The sequence below is a fragment of the Drosophila simulans genome, chromosome X (genome assembly GCF_016746395.2).
Source record: "Drosophila simulans strain w501 chromosome X, Prin_Dsim_3.1, whole genome shotgun sequence".
Taxonomy (NCBI): Eukaryota; Metazoa; Arthropoda; class Insecta; order Diptera; family Drosophilidae; genus Drosophila; species Drosophila simulans.
Genome location: NC_052525.2, coordinates 4,750,759 through 4,772,219, shown reverse-complemented (window position 1 = coordinate 4,772,219; position 21,461 = coordinate 4,750,759). Strand labels below are relative to the sequence as shown.

General features: G+C 41.1%; 1 protein-coding gene across 8 annotated transcripts in view; it reads right to left on the bottom strand.

Moving 5' to 3' along the window:
• The window catches only part of LOC6739981 (neurobeachin), a 159,779-nt gene that overhangs the window by 135,239 nt on the left and 3,079 nt on the right, over positions 1 to 21,461 (bottom strand). For all 8 annotated transcript variants that reach the window (XM_039296915.2, XM_039296924.2, XM_039296918.2 and 5 more), the window contains one exon: positions 20,139 to 20,933. In XM_039296915.2, coding sequence (XP_039152849.1) covers positions 20,139 to 20,297 — 159 coding nt within the window. In that variant the 5' untranslated portion in view covers positions 20,298 to 20,933. The remainder of the gene's footprint in view (positions 1 to 20,138; positions 20,934 to 21,461) is intronic.

Below are 21,461 nucleotides of genomic sequence, written 5' to 3'. Positions count from 1 at the left end.
TGTGGCTTGTTTCCGACTCAAAGTTATCGATGCTTGTTCGAAACCATTATATAATGTAAAACGATGTGACCACTGGCTAGGCTAATCAACTCTATTCCGTTCGTTCAGGATTTCCGTTACCATAATGATATCACTCATTCGAAACATGAAAGATCGACCCCAAGGGGCAAAAATCCCAGCCTTGACTAACAAGTGTCATATGCAAGAGACCCAAATCCGACCAAAATAAAATGCTGGGCTAAACAACAGCAAACTTTACACCATCACCTGGCCGATGAAGCGAGAGATGCAAAGGCCAGAGGTCAAGCTTGATTTAAATTCTTAATGAAATTTTATGGCCTGCAGAAGAAAGGGCTGCCTGGTTGGCTGGTTGGATGGTCGGTTGGAGGAACAAGAATACAGCCAGGAACAGAACACAAGCTTCAGAAAGCAATTTATTATTTAAAAACTAGACCGGACAAGGACATCAAAGTCCTTGTGCAACACAACGCAGGCAGCTGAACAACAAGGCTGAAACAAGATGAAGTTCTGGTAAATATACACCAAGGAGTTGCTGCCTAATGACTTCTGGTCCCCATACCCCAGTTACTCATAAATATAAAAACCCTGGCAGCAACTGCCCTGGAATATTTAAGGACCTTCACACAAACACATGCATATACTACTTTACGCAAGAGATTCCACCTTTGTGCGACATTTTAAATATTTTAGCAACAGGTTATGTAACTCTCCGCAGCTGGAAGTTATTTTTTTCTTTTCTATTTTGATTCTGGTTTAGCCGCTCAAACTTTTGGCAAACTTTAAGCGAGTCCGAAACCTTTTTTTTTTTTGTTGGATTGAAAGCAACTTTAAATAATTTATGAATGAATAAATAATCCATAATCCAGCAAGCCTCAAATCAAGCCAAACTTGGAGCCCAAGTTGAAGACCCTCCGAAAGAGTCGGAGAAAAGAAATGTAGAAACTTCCATGGGGGTTGTCAACAGAAGGAAAATGAGAAAGGTAGAGACAATTGTGCCGGAATATTTCAATTTTATTGGATTTAGAAGAGGTGGGAAAGTAGGAGCTACAGTAAAAATCCTAACAATTAATCATGAACTGCAATGAAAAGTGAGAGCGACTATTATATACCCCCTATTCAGATAATGGGTAGCTGCAGTCCGCATTCATCTAGTGGATGAACTTACAATTTTACTTCCGGATTTTTTGTGCAATCGCCTAAGTGGATAATGCCCATGCAACGAGAACGCCAAATGCAACCGTATACCCAATCCACCCCACAGACACACCCATCAAATGAAACCCCGGACTTGGCCCATCACGTAGTCGGTTTTATGAGAGGCAACAAATAAAAAGATATCCTGAAATAAAAATAAGGAATAAGGAGTGGCAGAAGGGGGCGGCACGGGGTGTCGAAACTATGGCATAAAATTTCCAATTTGGTGTCCCGACTTTTTGGCCGAGAAAACTTTTCGAAACAGTTGCCTTTATTTTATTTGTATTTTTTTTTTTTTTTTGTAATTTTTTTTTGGCCAGAGACAGTAGTCACCTATTGGTATGCGAGTGTGTGTGCTTTTTTTTCAAGGGGGGCCTGAAGTGGCACTGAAGCTTATGATTCAGCGAGCCTTTGGTGCCCCTTAACCCACGACCGTCCGTGGATATTGAATTTTGAACAGCGTCCTTCTTTTTTCCACTTTTTGCCCGGGACGCTGGCTAATTTAGCGCAAATAAAAATGTTGCACAGCCCCAAGAAGTAGTGAGCTTTCTGCCGCTGCCCGGAAACGGAAAATTTGGGGGGTCGGCAGTTTTCGCTTCATTTTGAATTCATGCGCTGCCTTGGCTTGGCAAATAACTTTGGACTTTGGCAGGCCGCCGCTCCTTTCGAAACCCCTCGAAGCATCCAAGTCTGGTGGCCATAAACCTGCGCCAAGGGGTAGCAAGGGTATATGCGTGAAGCCGCATGCAATCACGTGCCAAAAAGTGTGAAAGAAAGTATTTCGGATTTCGAATAGGTTTTAATACTTTATAAGCATAATAATGTATGCTTTTAAACCATATAAATGCAATTAAAGTTGAATTAATGCAATTTTATATGAAATACCCTCGGTTTCTTTAATATTTCTACTTTAGAGAAAATAGTCTGGCTTGGCCAGCCTGCCGTAGGTGCTCTCAATTCATTTCACTTCTTTGTTCATTTAAGTCCTGTTCCAGGATAAGCCCAAAGTCCTTGCCCACTGCAACCGCAGCTCGACTCAAATAAACTTTGTTTTTCTCGCCTTTTCCGGTTCGTTTTTTTTTACATTTTTACTTTTATTTCTGTTGTGGGTGTGTTGCACCTTCTGCGGCTACGTGAATGGGCGCGACCAAATGACTCACAGTCCTGGGGGAGCGGATCGGGATGGGGATGGGGATGGGGATGGGGGATCGGGGGCACAATAAGTTTTTCGGCCACATTGAAAACAAGTGGGCTTCGTCTGGTCCTGTGGCTTCCAGAGGCCAAAGTCCGGACTTTTCGACGGTTTGATGGCCTTCTGTTTCGCCGGACGCCCTCGGGCCTGGTTAGTCCACTGTAATTGAAAGACGCTGGCTGTGGCTGGAGAGCCAAAGCCTGCTCCTGCTCCTCCAGTTCCTCCTCCACAATCTGGCAGTCCTGCTGCTACTCCCCCTTGTTGCTTGGTAATTAAAACTTTTGCCCGGTCGGAGGCCAGTTGGATGCTGTTGTTTCCAGCAATACGTCAGTTAGTCAATCGTCACCTTCTACTCATACTTACACCAAAAAAAAAAACAATCACTTTTACATTTTCGAAAAATGTGCAAAATTTACTTTTCAAAATAAAAAAGAAAAAACAAAATATATATTTAAAATAAATAAAAACTTCTATAAAGGTATGTACGGAGTGAAATGAACCAAACTTTCTGGACAATATTTTTTCTGTGTCTCGGGCACGTTTGAAATTAGTTAAAGTTTTCAAAGTTTGCCACCTCTCGCTCTATCGCTCTCTCTCTCTCTCTCTCTCTTGCACTCTAATGCTCCCTCCCGCTTTCTCTCTCTCGCTAGCCATTGCTTGCTATTTCGCAAGAAAAGTTTAATTAGTGGGCGTGGTGCAAAAATTAATTAAGGCGAGCCGTAGCTGCTCATTATCAATTCAAGAAGTTTGGAGAAGTCGAGCGGGACGTGGCGGTGCAAATAGAGATTGGCTCAGTCATGCCATTCAATCACATACACACACACACACACACACACACACACACACGCAAACACACACACACACACACGCAAACACACACACAGACACGTGGCTTCATCTATCAATCCATCAATCTATCATTTCGGGCATCGTTCATCAATGTCATTCCGTGTCTTTGTTTTGCTTTTGCTCCGCTTTCTTCTCCGCCTCCTTCGTTCGCTTTTGTTGTCCTTTGCCTATTTTGTTACGCTTTTGTTTAGCTCATAGGAGGATTACGGAGAAGAGGACTAGAAGGGGGGGAACCGAAGGGGGGGAAGGAGGCTGGATGGATGGCCGGAAAAGGTAAGTAAATCAAAGCCGAACACGGGGCGTATGATTTATTTTTGGGCCAGTGCTAAATCAGCTCCTTTGCATACGAAATTTACACAAGGTATTTGGCAAACAGAATCGCTCAAAATTCAACGGAATTATTGCTATATAATGTAATATAAGAATATTAAAACATATCCATTACTAAATATATACTACAATTAAATCGTTTGCAGTTTAGATTACATTGAAATGCAGCTAGAGATTTGAAAGGTGTATGCAAATATCTCGGCTACTCTATATTTATGACAATTATGCAACTTTCATTTGTCTAATTGTAATACAAAACTATAATTTCTCATCGCAAGCTGAAATTTTCCATTAAAAGCGGAATCAAAAAAGTTTGCCGCTGCACAATTCTCATTCAGCAGCAGCGAACTACTCTCCCAAAATTTGTTTAATTGCAGAAAAGTTACATTTCAGCGACAAAAACTAGAGTTGACATTGTTAAACTCTCATTTCATGTGAAATGCGATTTGAAATGCTGAAATAATAGGAGTGGCTAGTGAAATTTTCTGGTTTATTTAAGGTTTTGCATTTGCCTCACAGAAATTTCCATTTTGGTCAAAAAAAAAAAAGAGAAAATTTAAATTTTATTTGGTTTGGTTTGCATTGCATTTCCTGCAGATGCCAAAGTATTTCCAAAGCATACTTATTCGGGCAGCGGGCAGACGTCCAACTAAGCCAAAGAGCTCTCCATCTCCGGGTTTCTCTCTCTCTATTTTTCACCGACTGGTCTTTTACCAAAAATTCTCTCGCTCCCCCCTGTTTTTTTTTTTTTGCATTTTTTCCTGCTTTTATTCTTGGCTGCATTGCAACAAATATTTTGGCAGAAATGTGGCAAAAATGTAAGCGAAATGCGTTTCAACTCGAAGGCGCTCCCACTTTTTCAAGCTGATCCATCCCCCCAAGCCCCGCCCCCAGCTCCTTTTACACCATTATTTCCCACCCCATTTGCCCACTTTTATTCCTTCATTTTTAGTGCCCAGCAATGACATCTTACTTGGCAAGTTGGGGCCACGGAGCACCCGAATAACATTCCCAGCGACAAGTCATGGTGTCCTTAAAGCACCAAAAGAAAAATCCTGTCATCCTTTCTTATATGTTTCAAAATTCAAATGATTTATGTTGGCTTTGATTAACTATTAAATTTTACATAGTGCAAATATGATTTTAAATTAATTAATATACTCTGCCAAATTCGCAATGATTGCAGATATACCACCTTCATTTTTTTCAGTGTCTTATCCCTCGTTTCTGCACTCCCCTCCGCCGCAGAAAGTTCTGTCTATTTTCAACTTCCTTTTTTATTTCCGTAATCATTTATATGCAAATCGCTTGCCTGGCATCCTTACACTCGCACACTCGCTCCAAAACTTGCCACGCCCACATTACGGCCAAAAAAAGGGGGCGAAATGAGGGTGGGCCAGAACTTGCGGCCCACTTGACTTGTCTTGCCTTCGATTTGCCATCAAAAATATATCCTCGCTCAAGTTCTCTCGCCCCCCATTTCATTGTCTCGTGATGTTTCCTTACATATAGATCTAGATTTTCTCTTTTTTTTTCAGTTTGTTACACTTTGAAAGGGGAGCCACTAAGCCAAGCCAATCGACATTTCTCTTCGGGTTTCCTCAATAATTTTGTTGCATATTCCGAGGCGTGTGTGAGCCAACTGCCACACCGCCCATTGGCCCACTGTCATTTTCAAGTTAGCCTAACTGAAAATGGAGATGTGGAAGGAGAGGGAGCGAGAGGCAGGAGCTCATTAAAATTGCACAACACTTTGATTTGCATAAGCTGGGAAAAAAGCGAAAGACAGGGCAGCGGAAAAAGGGAAAGTTTTCCCAGCTCATCCGCTTGTATTTCCCAGTCCCCCGAAGCCCCGCAAAGTCATTATCATTTGCCTGCGATGTTGGCATTATGAGATTGAAATATCGCAGCCAACTCGTGTGACCCATTCAATGTCGCTTATCCGCCTGCCAAAAAAAAAAGGAAAAAAAAATCGGAAGCTGGGGAAAATTCTCGTAGTGTCTGGGGGAAAACTGCGGGGGGATAGGAAATTCAAAGCTGATTGCATCCACTGAGCTATAATAGTATTCCGAATGGCTGGGGACTGAATACTTAAGCAGATTTCTGGTGACACATTCACTTTTACTGCAATTCATAATTTTCCTTGCCAGCCAATTTTACTGCAATTTTCCTTGTTGGATATATTGTAATTAAATACATTAAATTAAATCGAAGTAAATTAATGCAAGGATCTCTGTTCATTCCTCCTTTAAAGCAGCTCGTTTGAACAACAATGTAAGCTCTTGCATTGTTCCAAGCTTAAGTAAAAGAAAACAATGTGCAAAAATGCCAAAACCCAAATAAACAGTAGCCCGATATTTTAAATTTCCCTCGGATGTAATTTGGTGATGCTCTCGAATTTTTCCTGCCATTTTCGAATGTTTCCGCCTCGAGGAAAATACGCTTTCCTCAGCTCACACACACAAACACACACATAGCACGTCTCGGAATAAAAAGTATTTTTTCCCTGTGCTTTGTAACTGGAAACCAAGAGCGCCTAAAACATATTTGATAATTGAATTTGTAATACATTTTGCTGTGCTTTGAGGTCAACGTAAGTGGGGGCAAAGAGATGCCTTTTGTGTTTTTCTTGGTTGTTAGGGATAATTTTCTCGCAGAGAGGAAAATCGCACAAGCACACAAGCACACTCCACGGAAAAGCTGGGAAAAGCTGGAGAAGCAAAGTGACGCATTGAATTAGCTTTCATTGTATTTTATTTGACAACAGAAAATAACGTTAAATAAATACGGACATTGTTTTTCTGCTTGCTTACATGGCTTGTGGGCAGAGCGAAAGAGACAGACGCATGGCCCATGAGCGAGAGCGAAAATGTCACACAAATTTCATTTGATTTATTTGCCAGTTTTCTTTTCAATCCACACCCACTTCATCCGCCCGCTTTCTTTGCCATTCCATTTGACAATTTTCTGAAAATCAAATAAAATCCGCCCGGGCAACAAATGCGGCAAGTTTACAGTGCGTGTCGGAACTATAAGTACGATTTTCACATCGGTATAGATGTCGAAAAGTATGCAAAAATTTTTAAACATTTTTCTCTCAGCAATTTGATTTGCTGCTCCCAGCATGAAGACACATTCTTCTGGTGATTTGTGTTGCTTGTAAGATTTCCATATGCTATCGCTTTAATTGTTATATCTCTTCTTACAGCTTTTCCTCGCCACCTCCCGCTCTTTGGCCAAGTTAACAGCCCTATCTCTGTCTGCATCCCTGTTGGCTAAGCTCATTATAATTAACCAATCAATGCGAGAAGAGGCGACAAAACAACGGAAATGCCGAGACAACGTCAAAGTGCCCGGGAGATCCTGCCACCAGAATCTCCTCCATTCAATCCCAGATATTTTTTTTTTTTTTTTTTTTTTTTTTTTTGTGTGTGTGTGTGTGAAAAAGTTACTTGGGCAACGCAGATTTATTTACTGAAAACAAAAGAAAACCCAAACAACAAAAGGAAAAGATGCGGCGGCCGAGTAATAATAATGCGTAATAATGAAGAGGGGGGAGGAAATAAAAAAAAAATACAAAAAAAAAAAAAAAAAATATAGCGGGAGGAAACGACAGATTCCAGGAGGGACAAAAGGCACAACGGAAGTGACCGGCAAGAGGAGGAGTCGGCGAGGGGAGGCGAAACTTCTCAGGTAATTATGGTCTAAAAGCGCAATATTTTTTCCCCCTGCCCCCCGCTTGCTTCCTGCTCTCCGCTAGCTTCGCATTTTTCCTGCAGGCAAAAGTGGAAGCGGAGCCTTACGTATCTTTTAGTATATATATTTGAGTACTTTCACCGTTTGTTTATTGACACACGCACAAGTTGGCCGCTGTTTCTACTTAATGTAATTAGAGTAAATTGCTTTTTAAGTGCGCCAAAGCAGAAAAAGCAGGGAACAAAGGCATATAGAGCAAATAAACCAGCGCGCCCACAAAGTTTAGCAGCGAAACGAGAAAGATATGGATGAGAGGATGAAAGATGGAGGACATCATCGCATCCTTGGGAAAAAGTTGCCCCCTTGCGACAAAACTTGCATTGTGGGTTAAAGTTGCGCAAGAGTTCAGTCACGGATTTGCCATTTTGCCCCATTATGAATATGAGGGCTTTTGTATTAAGAAAAAATCATCTAAGACCACACAAATATGTAATCTGGCATTTATTAGGGTCATAAATCTATCCTTACTTCCACTATTTCATTATATCCATGCTATTTTTTTTATTTTAAATTCAGTCAATTGCAAATTTTCAAATATGCTACAACAATTATTCTCGAAACCCCATTTAATCCTGATTAACCATATGTTTCTGTGTCATAACCGTGCATGCTGCGATCCTGGACCTGGTAATTCATCAATTAGATCAATTACCAAGCCGGGAACAATATAAACAGCAATAATAACAACAATCGCAGGTGCGGCACGTTGGCAACGCCCCCGAAAAGGGGGCGTGTCGAACACGATTACCAGAGCAGCAACTACTTAGGCACATAATTGACAAACTCTAGACAACAAACAGGCAACAATGGCCAACACATGCAGCACTTAAAACTATGTGGGTGGTGGTCACCGAGGAGCAGGAGGAGGATGAGGAGGAGGGGGCAGCAACAGCTCTGCAAACTATGCAACAATGTTGCCCCAAAGTTTGCAACAGTTAGCGGACATCCTCAACAGACTTTGGCGGGTAATTAATAATTAATAGAAGAACTATTGCCTAATTACGAGCAAAGTAGGTAATAACAAACAGAACTATAGCAACGCACCTGCTCTTAGATATTATTTATAAATAAGTTTGCGAGAGCATCTCAAGTTGAAGAACTTTCATTTCTGCCCCTAAACATTTTTTCTACAGCCACATATTAACTGGGGTGTTTAATACTTCTGGAGTCTTCTTCTCAATAGATAGATATACATTTATCTATGTACTATGTATATATATGATTTTTATTTCTTGTAGAGAAACAGCTGCTGCTGCTGTCAGTTTAACACCCCGCTCCCTTTTGGCAGTCGACGCTCGTGTAATTTGTTTTAGTTCTGTGTCCAACTCGAAAGTTTGTAATTAACATTGTTGGAGGGCGGAGAAAAGCGCGAGCTGCTCATGGTCATGATGATGATGATGGTGGTGCTGCTGGTGGTGATGCTGAACTTTTGGCGAAACAAATATTTTCGTTGCAAGTTTGGAGCAGCAGTCACACACTTACGCACAAAAGCTGGCCAAAATGATTTAATGCAATTAATAATAATTAAATAACCAACGATATGGGACTTTAATGCGGCTTTTGCGACTATTTGCAGCGACGAAAGCCACTTAAATGCGACACTTTTTTTCCACGTGCCAACAACAGCTGGGTAAATACAGAAAAAAGCACAAATAAAACTAGAATGAAAAAAAAATGATAGAAGCCAGAGGGAGTGGCTAACCATGAGAGTTGAAACCACAACAATGGACAGGCGTTGAGCCAACTAACTGGCTACACGGGACAAAGGACCTGATCCGGGCGCAAATAAGTTGGCCAGAAAGGGTTTAACTATAACACACCCACATTGGCAAACAGCGTCGAAAGGGCGATGGCAACCAAATTGCAGCTATCTAAACAATTGAATAGAAGTGGGGCGATGAAACGTGATAGAAAGGGTTAATCATTGGAAATGCGGAAAATGGGTTGGCAAGAACTCAATCGAAAGTCTAACTTTTATAATTAACTAGCAAGCGAGTCAATCTGAAATTAAAAACACAACAAAAAATTCTTAGCCAAGTTATTCATATCGCATCACGCACTCATCGCTGTCTGATATTGAAATTGGTTATTTATTTTGCCATTCCTTTCTGTTGGTCGACCGGCGCAGCCATTTGCAACCACAAAACATGGCGGCAATGTTGGGTCAACGAGGAGGAGCAGCCCCGCGAGGCGAAACCTGATGGACAAGTGGACAAAGGGACAGATGGGCAGGTTGGTGGATAGTTGGCTTGGTTTGGGTTGCAGCCATCGTAGCAGGAAGGCAGGATGGTCAAATGGCAGGATGGTCGGACATGGCCAACAAACAATGGAACTGGCAGCACACCTTTCCTTTGTCCATGTCGCTGGTTGCTCCTGAATTTTGCTCCTGCTCCTGATCCAGCTGCATGCAGCTCCTTCTCCTGCCGATGCGATGTTGCTGTTGTGTCCTGGCAAACGGATGTGCACATGCAGCGGATATATTGATTGTCAAGGAATGTACATAACCCCCAGTGTGTGTGTGTGTGTGACAGCTAGCTTTTAGCCATACACGGTAAGAAAAAAAATAAAAGTAAATGGCAAGGGTGCTCCAGGGTATATTTTAGATAGAAGGGGGGCTTATTTAAATCACTGCATACCTCTAGATGTTTAACCAAGTTACAAACTGAGTTACACTCAATTTGGAAAAGCTATGTATATAAATATATATATATATATTATATATTAGAAGTCCTCGAACATTTTTCTCATTGTGCATTCTCACTATGCATTTTGACCAACAGAACACGGACACACGGCGGGTTGCCGTAGAACGACTTTCTGCTGGGTTTATTTTGATATTATTAGAACGCACAGAGAGCTCAAAGTCGACTGACTTGCATTGTGGCACTGCAGGGAAGCTGGCAAAGTCAAATGGCAGGTATTTGCGGGTAAAGGGGCAAGCTTGATTGAGACAGGTAACAAAATGCAGCCAAATATGATTCAGATGTGCACGCAAATTAAAGAAATTCGTTATCAACTAGGAGAATGAAACAAATGAATGGGTCGGTCCACTTCGAACAACTGTACAACTGGGCAATTAATATGGTTTAAATACTTTTTGTTTGGTAGTTAGCCCATAGCACTCCACTGACAAATTGTCTACCCAACTCCACTTGTTGTGTCCTTCATTTAACCATCGTAATCCCCGAATAAGCTCGACATCCAGTGAATTAATTTATATACAACTACTGGAGTGCCATACGGATGGCGGTGTTCACATTTGATTTCGTTCCCCAACAAATTAGTTATGTTTTTGCGCCACCAAAATCCCTTTTGAGGGTCCTTCGTCCTAGCCCAATTCCCGGGACAATCCTTTCTATGGGCTATAATAAAATTTACAATGTTATCCCAAAAGTGTTGTCGAGTTTTTGTCATTTCATTTCATTTTCAGTATATTTTTTCTCCCCCTATAAATGCATACATATACACACACACATTTATAGATATATATTAATATATATGTACGTATATATTTGTTGTATGTTTTTGTGTCCAGCTGGCGTTGGCGGGCCAGCAGTCCACAACTATGTGGGCGTACAATGTCCTTGCGGCATGTCCTGGCTACCAGTGGAAAAAAAGGGTGTAGTGGGTTGCTCTGCTGCCAGTCCCCTGGCTTGTCATAATTCGCATATTAATGTTGTTCATTAAAGTTATATAAATTATGAATCACATTACACGGCAATATGAGGCAAAGTCCTGGCGGAGGGGGCGGGGCAGCCAAAGGGCAAAGGATATTCAAGTGGGTGGATTGGCACATGAAATGTTTCTTAATTTTCAAGGGAATTCCTTGATAACTTCCATCGAACATGTTTAACCGCTTGTGGGCGGTCGAAAATGTTGGAGAATGTGAATTCTCCAAAATGTTATTACTTTCTATTTGGTTTCCTGCCATATTACACTGCTTTTGTGTCCTTCTTGCGGTTTCCCTGTTAATTTAAGCAAGCATTGGAAACCATAAATATTGAAAGCCTCTGCAACATATTTTTATTTAATTTAATTTTCTTACTGTACTTAAAAACTGTTGCAGTGCAGTCGCATTTTATTTCCTACTTCGCCGTGCAAACATATTGATTGGCCTCCAACCGCTTTTTCACCCGCAAACAAAAAGGAAAAAAAAAGAAAAAAAAAAAGAAAAAAAAAAAGAAAAAAAAAGAAAGAAAAAAAGAAAAAAAAAGAAAAAAAAAAAGAAAAAAAAAAAGGCAGAAAATGTTAACGTTTTCCTCTACCACCTTTCTTTTGAGGGAGCGGTGAAGATGTGAAATATATGTCATTCATTTATGCATGCAACATTCTGCACTTGGAGGAGGAAATGGAAAAAGCAGGGAAAAATCTGAGGGAGGCGGCGGAAAAGCAGTCCCCCAACCCACTGATTTGATGATTGATTCGATTTGCCTTGCCTTGCTGCTGAGAGATGATGGCAACAAAATGAAAATGTCCGCAGTGCAGTGAGAAAAAGAAAAGTTGAGAACGAAATAAAATGAGAGGAAAAAAAAGTGAGAAGCGCCGTGGAAATAAATAGCACTAGTGTCAAAAAGAAAGGTATACGAATATAAAACTATCATAATATTTTGTAAATAATAATGATATTGTATGGTGCTGCAGAATGCCGAGTTGATTTCACAAAAGCTTTACACATTTTCTGTATCTTCTCCGAGTTGTCGGCTCGTGTCATCATTAAATCCTGACAACGCAATTCTGGCTAAACGCAAATGGCCAAAATCCGCCGAGTCACAGCTCCCCTGTGGGTTCTTACCCCCCTTCAACACACTCCATATTTTTCCGACCATCCACTACCGAAAACATCCTGCAGCATTTTTTTTTTTTTTTTTTTTTTGAAAGCTTTGCGCTAAAGAAAAAGAGAATCTGTTCAACTCAATTGGCAAGATTTTCGCTTTTATTTGCACTCAACCGCTGGCCCGGTTCGCATTTATGTTTGCATTTTATTTGAAAAGCCATCAAGAGACGGGCGAGAGAAAAGAAAATCGCCATTAGACGCAGAACCTGCTGCGTTGTATATACTTATATACGTATATATATATATATCTAAATGTCCTTGGACAGTTGTGCAGTGCAGTCATCGGAAAGTATTATAGAATCAATTAAGTGCCGCAGGATTTCCATTACCCCTCGGTCAACTGACAGCTAGTGTGTGATATTTAAACTTGAAACAAAGTTGCGCGTTTATTAACTTGAGTGGAACAGGGAATTAGGGCTTTAATAAGTTTAAAATTTGTTTGGGAGCAAACAAAGTTATGCGAGCTAAACTAACTTTTGACCCCAGCCTTTTTTGAATACTAAAGATATGGAATAAATTTTAGTGCTCACACTACGTTTTCTCAGCTTTTGCCTGCAATAATTAAATCAACAGAAACGGACACGCTTCAATAGTTTTCAATCGCATGCCGTCAATTACATAATCGCAAACGATTCCCCCTCGTACTTGGCAGCCCAAGGATTCCACTCAAAGTGTCCTGCAGAAGTCCCTCCAGTGGGAAGTTGGGGGGGGGCTACCCCTTGAATAAAATAATAAAAACAAAATACAAATAAACACAGGAGGACGACCAAAGGGGATGGCTCGCTTGTATCTCTGTATCTGTATATCTGTATCTGTATCTGCAGCTGTATCTGTTTCTCCTTTGGTTTTGGTTTCGGTTACGGTTACGGTTACGGTTAAGGTTACACAGGATCGCCTCACGAGAACCCTTGCGAAAATTGGCGGATGGATGGGCGAAAAGGAATCGCTGACAGGCAGATTAACGCACAAAGCCAAGGGAAAAGGAGAATTGGTCCACGTAGAGCTGTTGACCCTGTCCGAAATTTTTAAGCTACAAACAGTGTCGATTAAAATTTAACCTCCAGCTAAAAATTTGCAAGAATTTAAATGAGAAAATCACAAGATAAACTCAAGCACTGTTAAATGCAACATTTACGGGTCAAGTCGAATGAATTCCAACACATCCGGTCTTGACCAGATGTTAATCCGATTTCGGACTGCTGTCCCACGGTTTCCATTATCGAGCACCGCCCACTTTTCTTCCGCCCATCAGAGTAACATACATAAATAAGCAGGCGACAGCGGACCAGCAACCAATGTGGACCACCTCCAAAAAGCCCGAATGAAATAAAAAACAAAAAAAAAACGCCCAGGGATCAGACTCCCCATATAATACATGCCATATAAATAAATAAATAAATAAAGGGGTGGGGGGGAAAGGTTGGGTGGCGGGGTAAGGCGATACAACGGCAGTGGATAAAAATTAAAACAGATTTTTGCCGCCACTACAGTCAGCTTTATCACTAATATAGCCACCCGAAGCGACCATAAAATCGTTTGCCTCCTATTGAATTTTATTGATTTTTCTTCGACGTTTCACTTGCTGTTTTTTTTTCACAGCTACTACTTCTTCTTCTCTTTACCCTCTTTTTTTTCGTCTTGGGTTCAGCACTTGTCGTCAACGTAATTTGCCGCCCCCTTTGTGTTTGCCATCATTCTTGAAAATGTTATTAAAATCTGAAGAGGAAACACATTTCGGTTCGGCTTTCATATAAAGTTTCGCATTGATCGTAGCCATCAAAGTTCTGTAGATTAAACTTGATTAGCCCCCGGAATCTACAAAGACCACCTACCCTTACGGGAAAATTTAAAGTAATAAAATAACAAATATTTATAGCAAAGTGCCAAAAACATATGTGTATGGATAGGATACCTTTGGAATCGCACATTATGCGTAGAAGGCAAACAACAAATGTGACCACAGCCAAGTTGGGCATTATTATTTGCCAGGGGATGCAGCGGGGTGCAGGGTGTGGTTGTGGGTCGACCCCCTTGTTCTCCTCGACTTGCCACCACATCCCTTCGAGTCTTTCGCCTGCACAGTGGCGAAGTGAGCCAGCCACACACTGATAATGACGTTAATGAAGTTCCACAGTTGCTGCCGCAGAAGTTTTCATCAGCTTGCCACGTTGCGTTACAAAATGTGCCCATAAATGTGTCACGCCTTCAATTCAAGCACCCAACCCCTAACCTTACTGCCAAACCCCCAGCCAACCCCCTCCCACGCACAGCAACAAAGCGAAACACAGTTAAGAATTTGAGTATTTGCTCAGATGACCGACAGTGGTGATACCCTTGATAACCTTAGCGATACAACTTATTACAAAAGATTAATAGTAATCTATTTTTTTTTATTTTTTTTTTTATTATAAGATAACTATGATACATCTTACTATCTGTCGGCTATGCCAAACCTTTCTTCAAATGCGTTATGCCCGCGGAAAGGGCATCGAAAACGGATGGCATAGCCGTTGAAATGGCTACCGGTTACACATAATACGTCCGTGATCCGGAATACGGGGTCCGCTGTCCGTTTGCCCGTTTGTCCGCAGTCCGTTGTCCGTTTGTCCGTAGTCCGTTGTACCGCCCAGGCCCAAACCCGGATACCGGACCCGTTGCTAGATTTTCCCAACTCTGCGTGCCCACGTAACGCGTAATGCGGCGGGCGCATGCGAGAATCCCTTCAGTCGTAGACTCGTCCTTAAATAACATTGCGTTGTTCTTTATTGGTCGTTAAATCTCTTGCGGTTGTCGTGTCTTCGTTTTGGCGCGCCACCCCCCTCCCAACCAAACCCCCTATATTTTTCCTCCCTTCCTCTCAATCCGCCCCTGACACTCCCACGCACACACCCACACACACACACACTGGGACGCCCCTCCCTTCTGCCGTTCACATGGCGAAACTCCTTTGGTGGCCACGTTTTCCAACTGGATGTGAATCCTAAATGCGTCTGCCGCAGTGGGAAATAAGCGGGGATTTGCGCTCAGAAATCTCCACACACACTGCTTGCATATTCATTTCTTAAATATGCGTAGATTGTGAGTTCTTTTTATGGGATATAACCAGTTTTACCTTTTTTTTTTATAATTTTCCAACACTTTTTATCTTAAGCAGTGCTAAGAAATTTGTACAAACTTTAGCTTTGCATATTATATTGTTAATTTCATTTAAATCTTGTTGTGATTTTTAAGATTTATAGATTAGCATTTAATATGCAAAAGTATTTTGTAATGTATATTTTGCTGTATATTTTCAAGTTGATGAGTTTTTACCATAGTGCAGGTACTCATGTTATTTTGGTTATAGGTGCTGCTGCAGCCCAAAAACCATTCGATTTCCTTCCAGAACGGGCCAAAAAACGGGGAGTAAACAAGGGGGCGGGGGGAGGGTTGGCTGTGAAAAGTGGAGAAGCAGTTGGCCAAAAGGAAAAGGCAAAGGCAAAAGCAAAACACAGGACACGATGGCGCCGTCTCTTGTCGCGTTTTGTTGTTGTTTAATTTTCCATTTGGGGTTGAAGGCGAGAGCGAGACGGCCAGCGGCAAGGAGAGAGATAGTCGCTGAGCTGCAGGGGGGTGGCAGAGAGTGGGAGTGGGAGAGAGAAGGCGAGCAAGGGCGAGCCGCTCATCCCTGTGTTTGTTTTTGTATTAACGCTAACGTTTCGTTTTCACCAGCAACAGCAGCTGAAGCGGCAGAAGAAGAAGAAGAAGGCGAAGCAGAAGAACAAGAAGTTCGTGACGTTTCATTTCGTTTGGCTGATAAGAGCGGGGGCGGGGGCGGGGGCGGGGGAGGTCGGCCAAGAGAGGGGGTGCAAAATCCCCTGGCCATACGAAAATTCAAAGCCAACCCAACCACCCACTTGCATGCCACACGTTGTCTAGGCAAGTTTTTCTTTTCGCTCTCGCCCTTTGTTAGTCTTTTCACTTTCTTCGCTCGCTCTCCACTTTTTTTTTTACTCAGTAACAGGGTGAAAAAAAAAGAAAACTTGACTAGTGATATGAAAAAACACAAATATAAAATCGCAAAAGTTAAGCAGCAATATTTAACTAATTTATGGTAAGGAGATTAGTTCCGTTTTTATTTCAAAATATCCCTGATTGTGCTCATTTTTTCTCGCTGTGTCGTTTGCGGCCGCCAAAAGCACCCACTCGGCCGCACCCCCCTCCCCACTAAAACCACCCCCCCCTTCGTCTGGCGTTGGCGGTGTCCTTCATCAGGATGCCAACAATATAAAGCCTATTTTCATTGTTTCCTCTCTGACACTTGAACAGCTGACAGGCGTCGACGTCAAAGTCATGTTGCTATTGCTATTGCTACTGCTGTTGCTGTTGCTATTGCTATTGTTGTTGTTGTTGTTTTTGTTGCCGTTTCCCGGGCCGTTAATTAAATTAAGTAAAAGTAGCAAAGTATGTTCGTACATTATTTAGTAGAACCCTCATTTCTGCTTCTTTTTCCACCTTTTTCCTTCGTGCCGAACGACTTTATCAGCCAGAAAGTGATATGGAAAGGTGAAGAGGGAACTAAACAAAAAGAGAAAAAAAAAGAAAAAAAACAGTAAAAAGGGGAATATATATAGAACAAGATAAATAGAGGGGCGGGTTGAAAGTGCCAGAGTGCCCAACAACTAAATTGTGAAGAAGCGAGAATACAATCGCTGATTGTGAAACGAATGTGTGCAAATATTTAGCTAGATATTTACGCACGGCCCAAAAGATAATAAATATAATCATCTGGTTATGTTACATCCATTTCTTGTCCGCGAATACAACATTTTAATCAATTTATCAACCTGGTTCTTTATTCGCGGAATACCAAAAACTTTTACGACCTTTCCCAGTTGGCAAGATTCTAATTCAATTTCCGGAGAGTGTTTTTCTCCAACCCGAAATAAAAATAAAAACTAATTAAAACGCGTAACGCGAATAAAACGAGAATTGTGAAAACACAACCGAATCGTTACACATTTTATGCATTTTGGGCTGTAATGCAAAGGAAATACGGAAATACCTTCCTTCATTTTTAGGGTCTAAACAAGTGGCGATTTGCATTAAACGATTACCTTACCAGCAGAGCAGGGAAAACAAGAACGAGAACGAGAATGAGAACGAGAACGAGAAATCGATTAAAGGCCTTTTGCCTCTCCTCTACTGCACGTGACACCAACAGAAGGCCTTCTGAAACTCCGGATTCCACAGAGTGCCTGGCTGATAGCGAGGAGGGGGTTTGGAACGCCCATGGCCAAAAAGGGGGGTTGTAACAGAGGGCCAGAGGCAAATGCGCCACATGGCAAAACGGGCATAATTGAGCCGTATAACAAGCCCAATGACCGATTAAGCCAACATGGCGAGTGACCCTCAAGTGAGCCAAATGAGTTGAGTTCCAGTTCGGATTTCGGTTGGGGTCGTAAAAGAAGAATCCGCAGACATACACATACATACATATCTACGTATGTAACTAAGCGCTTGGAATCAAAATTAATCAAGTTTATGGGCCGATGAAATCACTTTAAAGAGTGCACACGGTGAACTCATCTTGTTCGTTGCATACTTTCAGACAGCTGTGTGACCTTATCTCCATTTTATCCATAAACATAATGGAACAGCCAAAATTTGCGGCCATCCATTAGCCCGTTATCGTCGCTGATAAGAGGCGGCATCCATTAGACCGGATTCTACTTATAACCTGCTCCAATCTTACCTATCCATATCCATAATTCTGCTCACATCCCCATCAGTATGCCAGTATATCGTCCATTAACATCTTCGTATCTATAATCATTAATCGACCACGCTGTTTCTATTGATTATTATTTTTTTTGGCTTCGGCATGTCTTTTGGGGATTTTTTTTCAAACATTTTTTTTATTTTTTTTTTATTATTATTTTTTTTTTTTGGGCGGCCTGAGTTTTTCGAGTCTGCAGCTGGCATTGGAACACGTCAACGCATTTTTACACGCTTATCAGATCGTGCCATATAATGTACGTACACACCTAGGCATCTACGCACATATATATTTGTATTTGTATATATGTATATGGGTATATTCCCCCACTTGGCACACATTCCGCCTTTTGCTATATGCTATATAGGTGTGTGCACCTGTGTACCTGTCTGTATCTACAATTTATCTGCCGGTTTGGCGCTTATCTTATCTCAGGCTATTCGAGTGCGATGAAAACGACGACGACGACGACGACGCCGCCGCCGCTGAGCGGATGACGAACTTCAATTCAATTTCTTTTCAATTTCTTATTACCCAGCACCACCCACCACCCACCACCTATCCAGCTAACTAGCCCCCATTCCCACTAACCCCTTTTGCCGCCTGGATTTCCTCATTTCGCCGGCAACTTCCTCCTCATCCCTTTTGCACTTGAAAAATATGTACGCATTCTTGGAAATTGATAGAGACTTTGTACACATTAACATGACAACAAATAATTAGCACATTACTCAAATTTATATTAAGACACTTAATGAATTTACTTGCACAGAAAACTAATTATAGGTAAAGGAATTCAAGAATGTTTTTCTAGTGTAGAACGTAGAAATATTATTCGAATTTTCAGCTGTGCTAACGCCAAAAAAAAAGTGGCCTCTCCATTGCACGAAGGTGCTGTTTTTCTTATTTTATTTATGAATTCTCCTTTTTTGCCCGAAACTCGGATAACTTTTCCGACTCAGCGGCAGCGCCACCTGGCGGTGACTGTTCGCTTAATGTTGGGCTCTTCTCATTTTCATTTTGATTTCCACGAGGGAACTGGGTGCAAAAAAAAAAAAAAAAAAAAAAAAAAAAAAAATGAGCGGTAATGATGAGCGACGGTGTCGTGTTTTCATTAAGCTCCAGAAATTTAAATATGTTATAATAATAATGTGTCTTGGGGAAGTGGAAAACGCGGGCAGGTGGAGGTTGGAAAATTCGATGGGGAAATGCCGGGACATGAAGAGGACAAGTGGCATATACATTGTCTTAGTCCCCAGTCTTTTGATCCTAATCACAGCCCCACAAGTCGGGCGAGATTTTTGGCATACTTCTTATAATTTCACCCACATTCACAACGACCTCCAGAGCCACCCAACCACCCACACAACCGCCCCGCCAGCCCCTCTCGTCCTTTGCATTTGCGGCTTGCTGGAAATGTTAATTTTCCTCGAATGGGAATGGAATGGGAATGGGAAAAAGTCTGTCTTGCTGTGTGAAGGAAAATTACTTTCTAAACAGAGAGTTAAATTGCTGTCGAGATTCTCTGCACTTCTTTCGTTTTAATTGTCGGCTCTTTAAGTTTCCAAGCCAAATTAAATGTGGCTGAATGTGTTTGCATTGATATAATTTGATTTTAATTTTATTTGCGCAACATTGCAACACCTGAATGTAATTAAACTGCATTTGGTGTTTTTTTTTTTTTTTTTGTGACTTGCATTGGCCTGCATGAATATTATTAATTTTAATGCTATTTGTTTTATAAATTGATGACGCGCTTTAAGAGATTTAAATATATTCTATTTGTTAATGGGTGTTTAAGGTAGAAATGATGCATACTTTTTCATTATTATTAAGTTTTTTTTCTGTCACATATGTAGGAAACCCATTAGCCGTGTGCTTGAACTATTTAACTAGTTTTAGGCAAAGTGTTTTGGCTGAATCACTATTTTGATCTCGCCTCAATGCCGTGACCCACAAAAGCAATGACCCTTGTTACCACTTTTTTGCTAACGAAATAATGTGCTATAAATACGCTGGCTAATTTGCTTAGTTTCCCAATATAAACTTGATATGTTGGCAAACAAAAAGTAATTAATCGAAAATATCGACAATATCGCTATCGTGTTTCTGTATTTATGGTCACCTCTAGCTGCTCGGACGTGACAAAACCTGTTGGAAATGCGTGTGGCCTTTTCGACTAATTGGCTGGAGCTAGCACTTACCAAATGCAGAACGGTGTTGACCACCTCCCGGTTGGTCACCTGGCCAACCTCGATGAGGCCGATGAGGACGGCGAACTTGAGATTGTCGGCGGTTGTCATTCTGACGATTTCGTCCGGCCGTTTGATCTCACTGTACGGCGGACGCATGATGTCCGCCATTTTGGTGCACGGTTTGTGGTTCAGATTGTTGTGTTTGTTGCACGGTGTGTGTGAATTGTAAATTGTAAATTATTTGTTCATTTGTTTCACGCGTTTCACATGCGATTTAGTTTGATTGTTTGTTTGGGATTTTTTGGTTTTTTTTTTTTTTTTATTTTGAATTTTTTGTTTTTTTTTTTATAGATTAAGTTATAGAATTAATGGATGGAATGCACACGAAAATACACACACAGATACACAAATATATAATACATTTACATATATAATAAATATATATGAAGATGGTAATGCTATATATATATATTTATATAAACAATTAGATATTGCCAGGCAATTGGAGGGGAGGAAAAAATTATTTTTTTTATCTTTTGGCTGGATTTCTTTTTGCTATTTTGATTTTCTCTTTTCATTCATATATGCATCATTTGTGTTGCTGCACTCTTCCGATTTTCATTCGCTGTTGCAGTTGCAGTTGCAGTCGCTGTTGTTGTTGTTGTTGTTGTGGGGCAGCTGAATTGCCGTCGTGGTCGCTGCTGCTTTTTTGGCTCATATTGAGCAACTTTGGCCGTCGACACTTGACAAATTTTGCATTATTTTTTATATAATAATACTCGGTTATTTATTTGGAATTGCACACTTTTTGTTTTTGGTCATACATTATTTTGATTGAGGTTTTGGTGATTTTTGGTGTGGTTGGTGGTTGTGGTGGTGGTGGTGGTGACATACATAAAAAAAGAGAGAGAAAGAGAAACAGGTACATGAGTACGAGATGCAATAACGCTGGCATTTAGCGAGCACAGTGCGTTTCATAAGCTTAGGTCGTCAAAGTCGATGCAATGCTTTCTATTTACACTATCACTACGATGGATTTGCATTATTTTTAGGCACACGAAACGCACTGTACTTTTGGTTTTGGCTTATCAAAATTAAAATGAGCAGGTACGTAAAAAACTAAATTAAATTCTTATTTTACATATACATATATGTATTATGTAGAGCCCAGCTACAAAGCAAAATTCGAAATATTCGTTTGATCTGCCATGGGTGATGTTTTTGTTTTTCGGTTAGCAGGTTTTGCAGGCTAGTGGTTTTCCAGGGGCGTGGAAAGCGAGCGGCCATTTTCCGGTGCGTTGTGGTGAGGGGGGAGAGCGGTGAGAGGGGGGG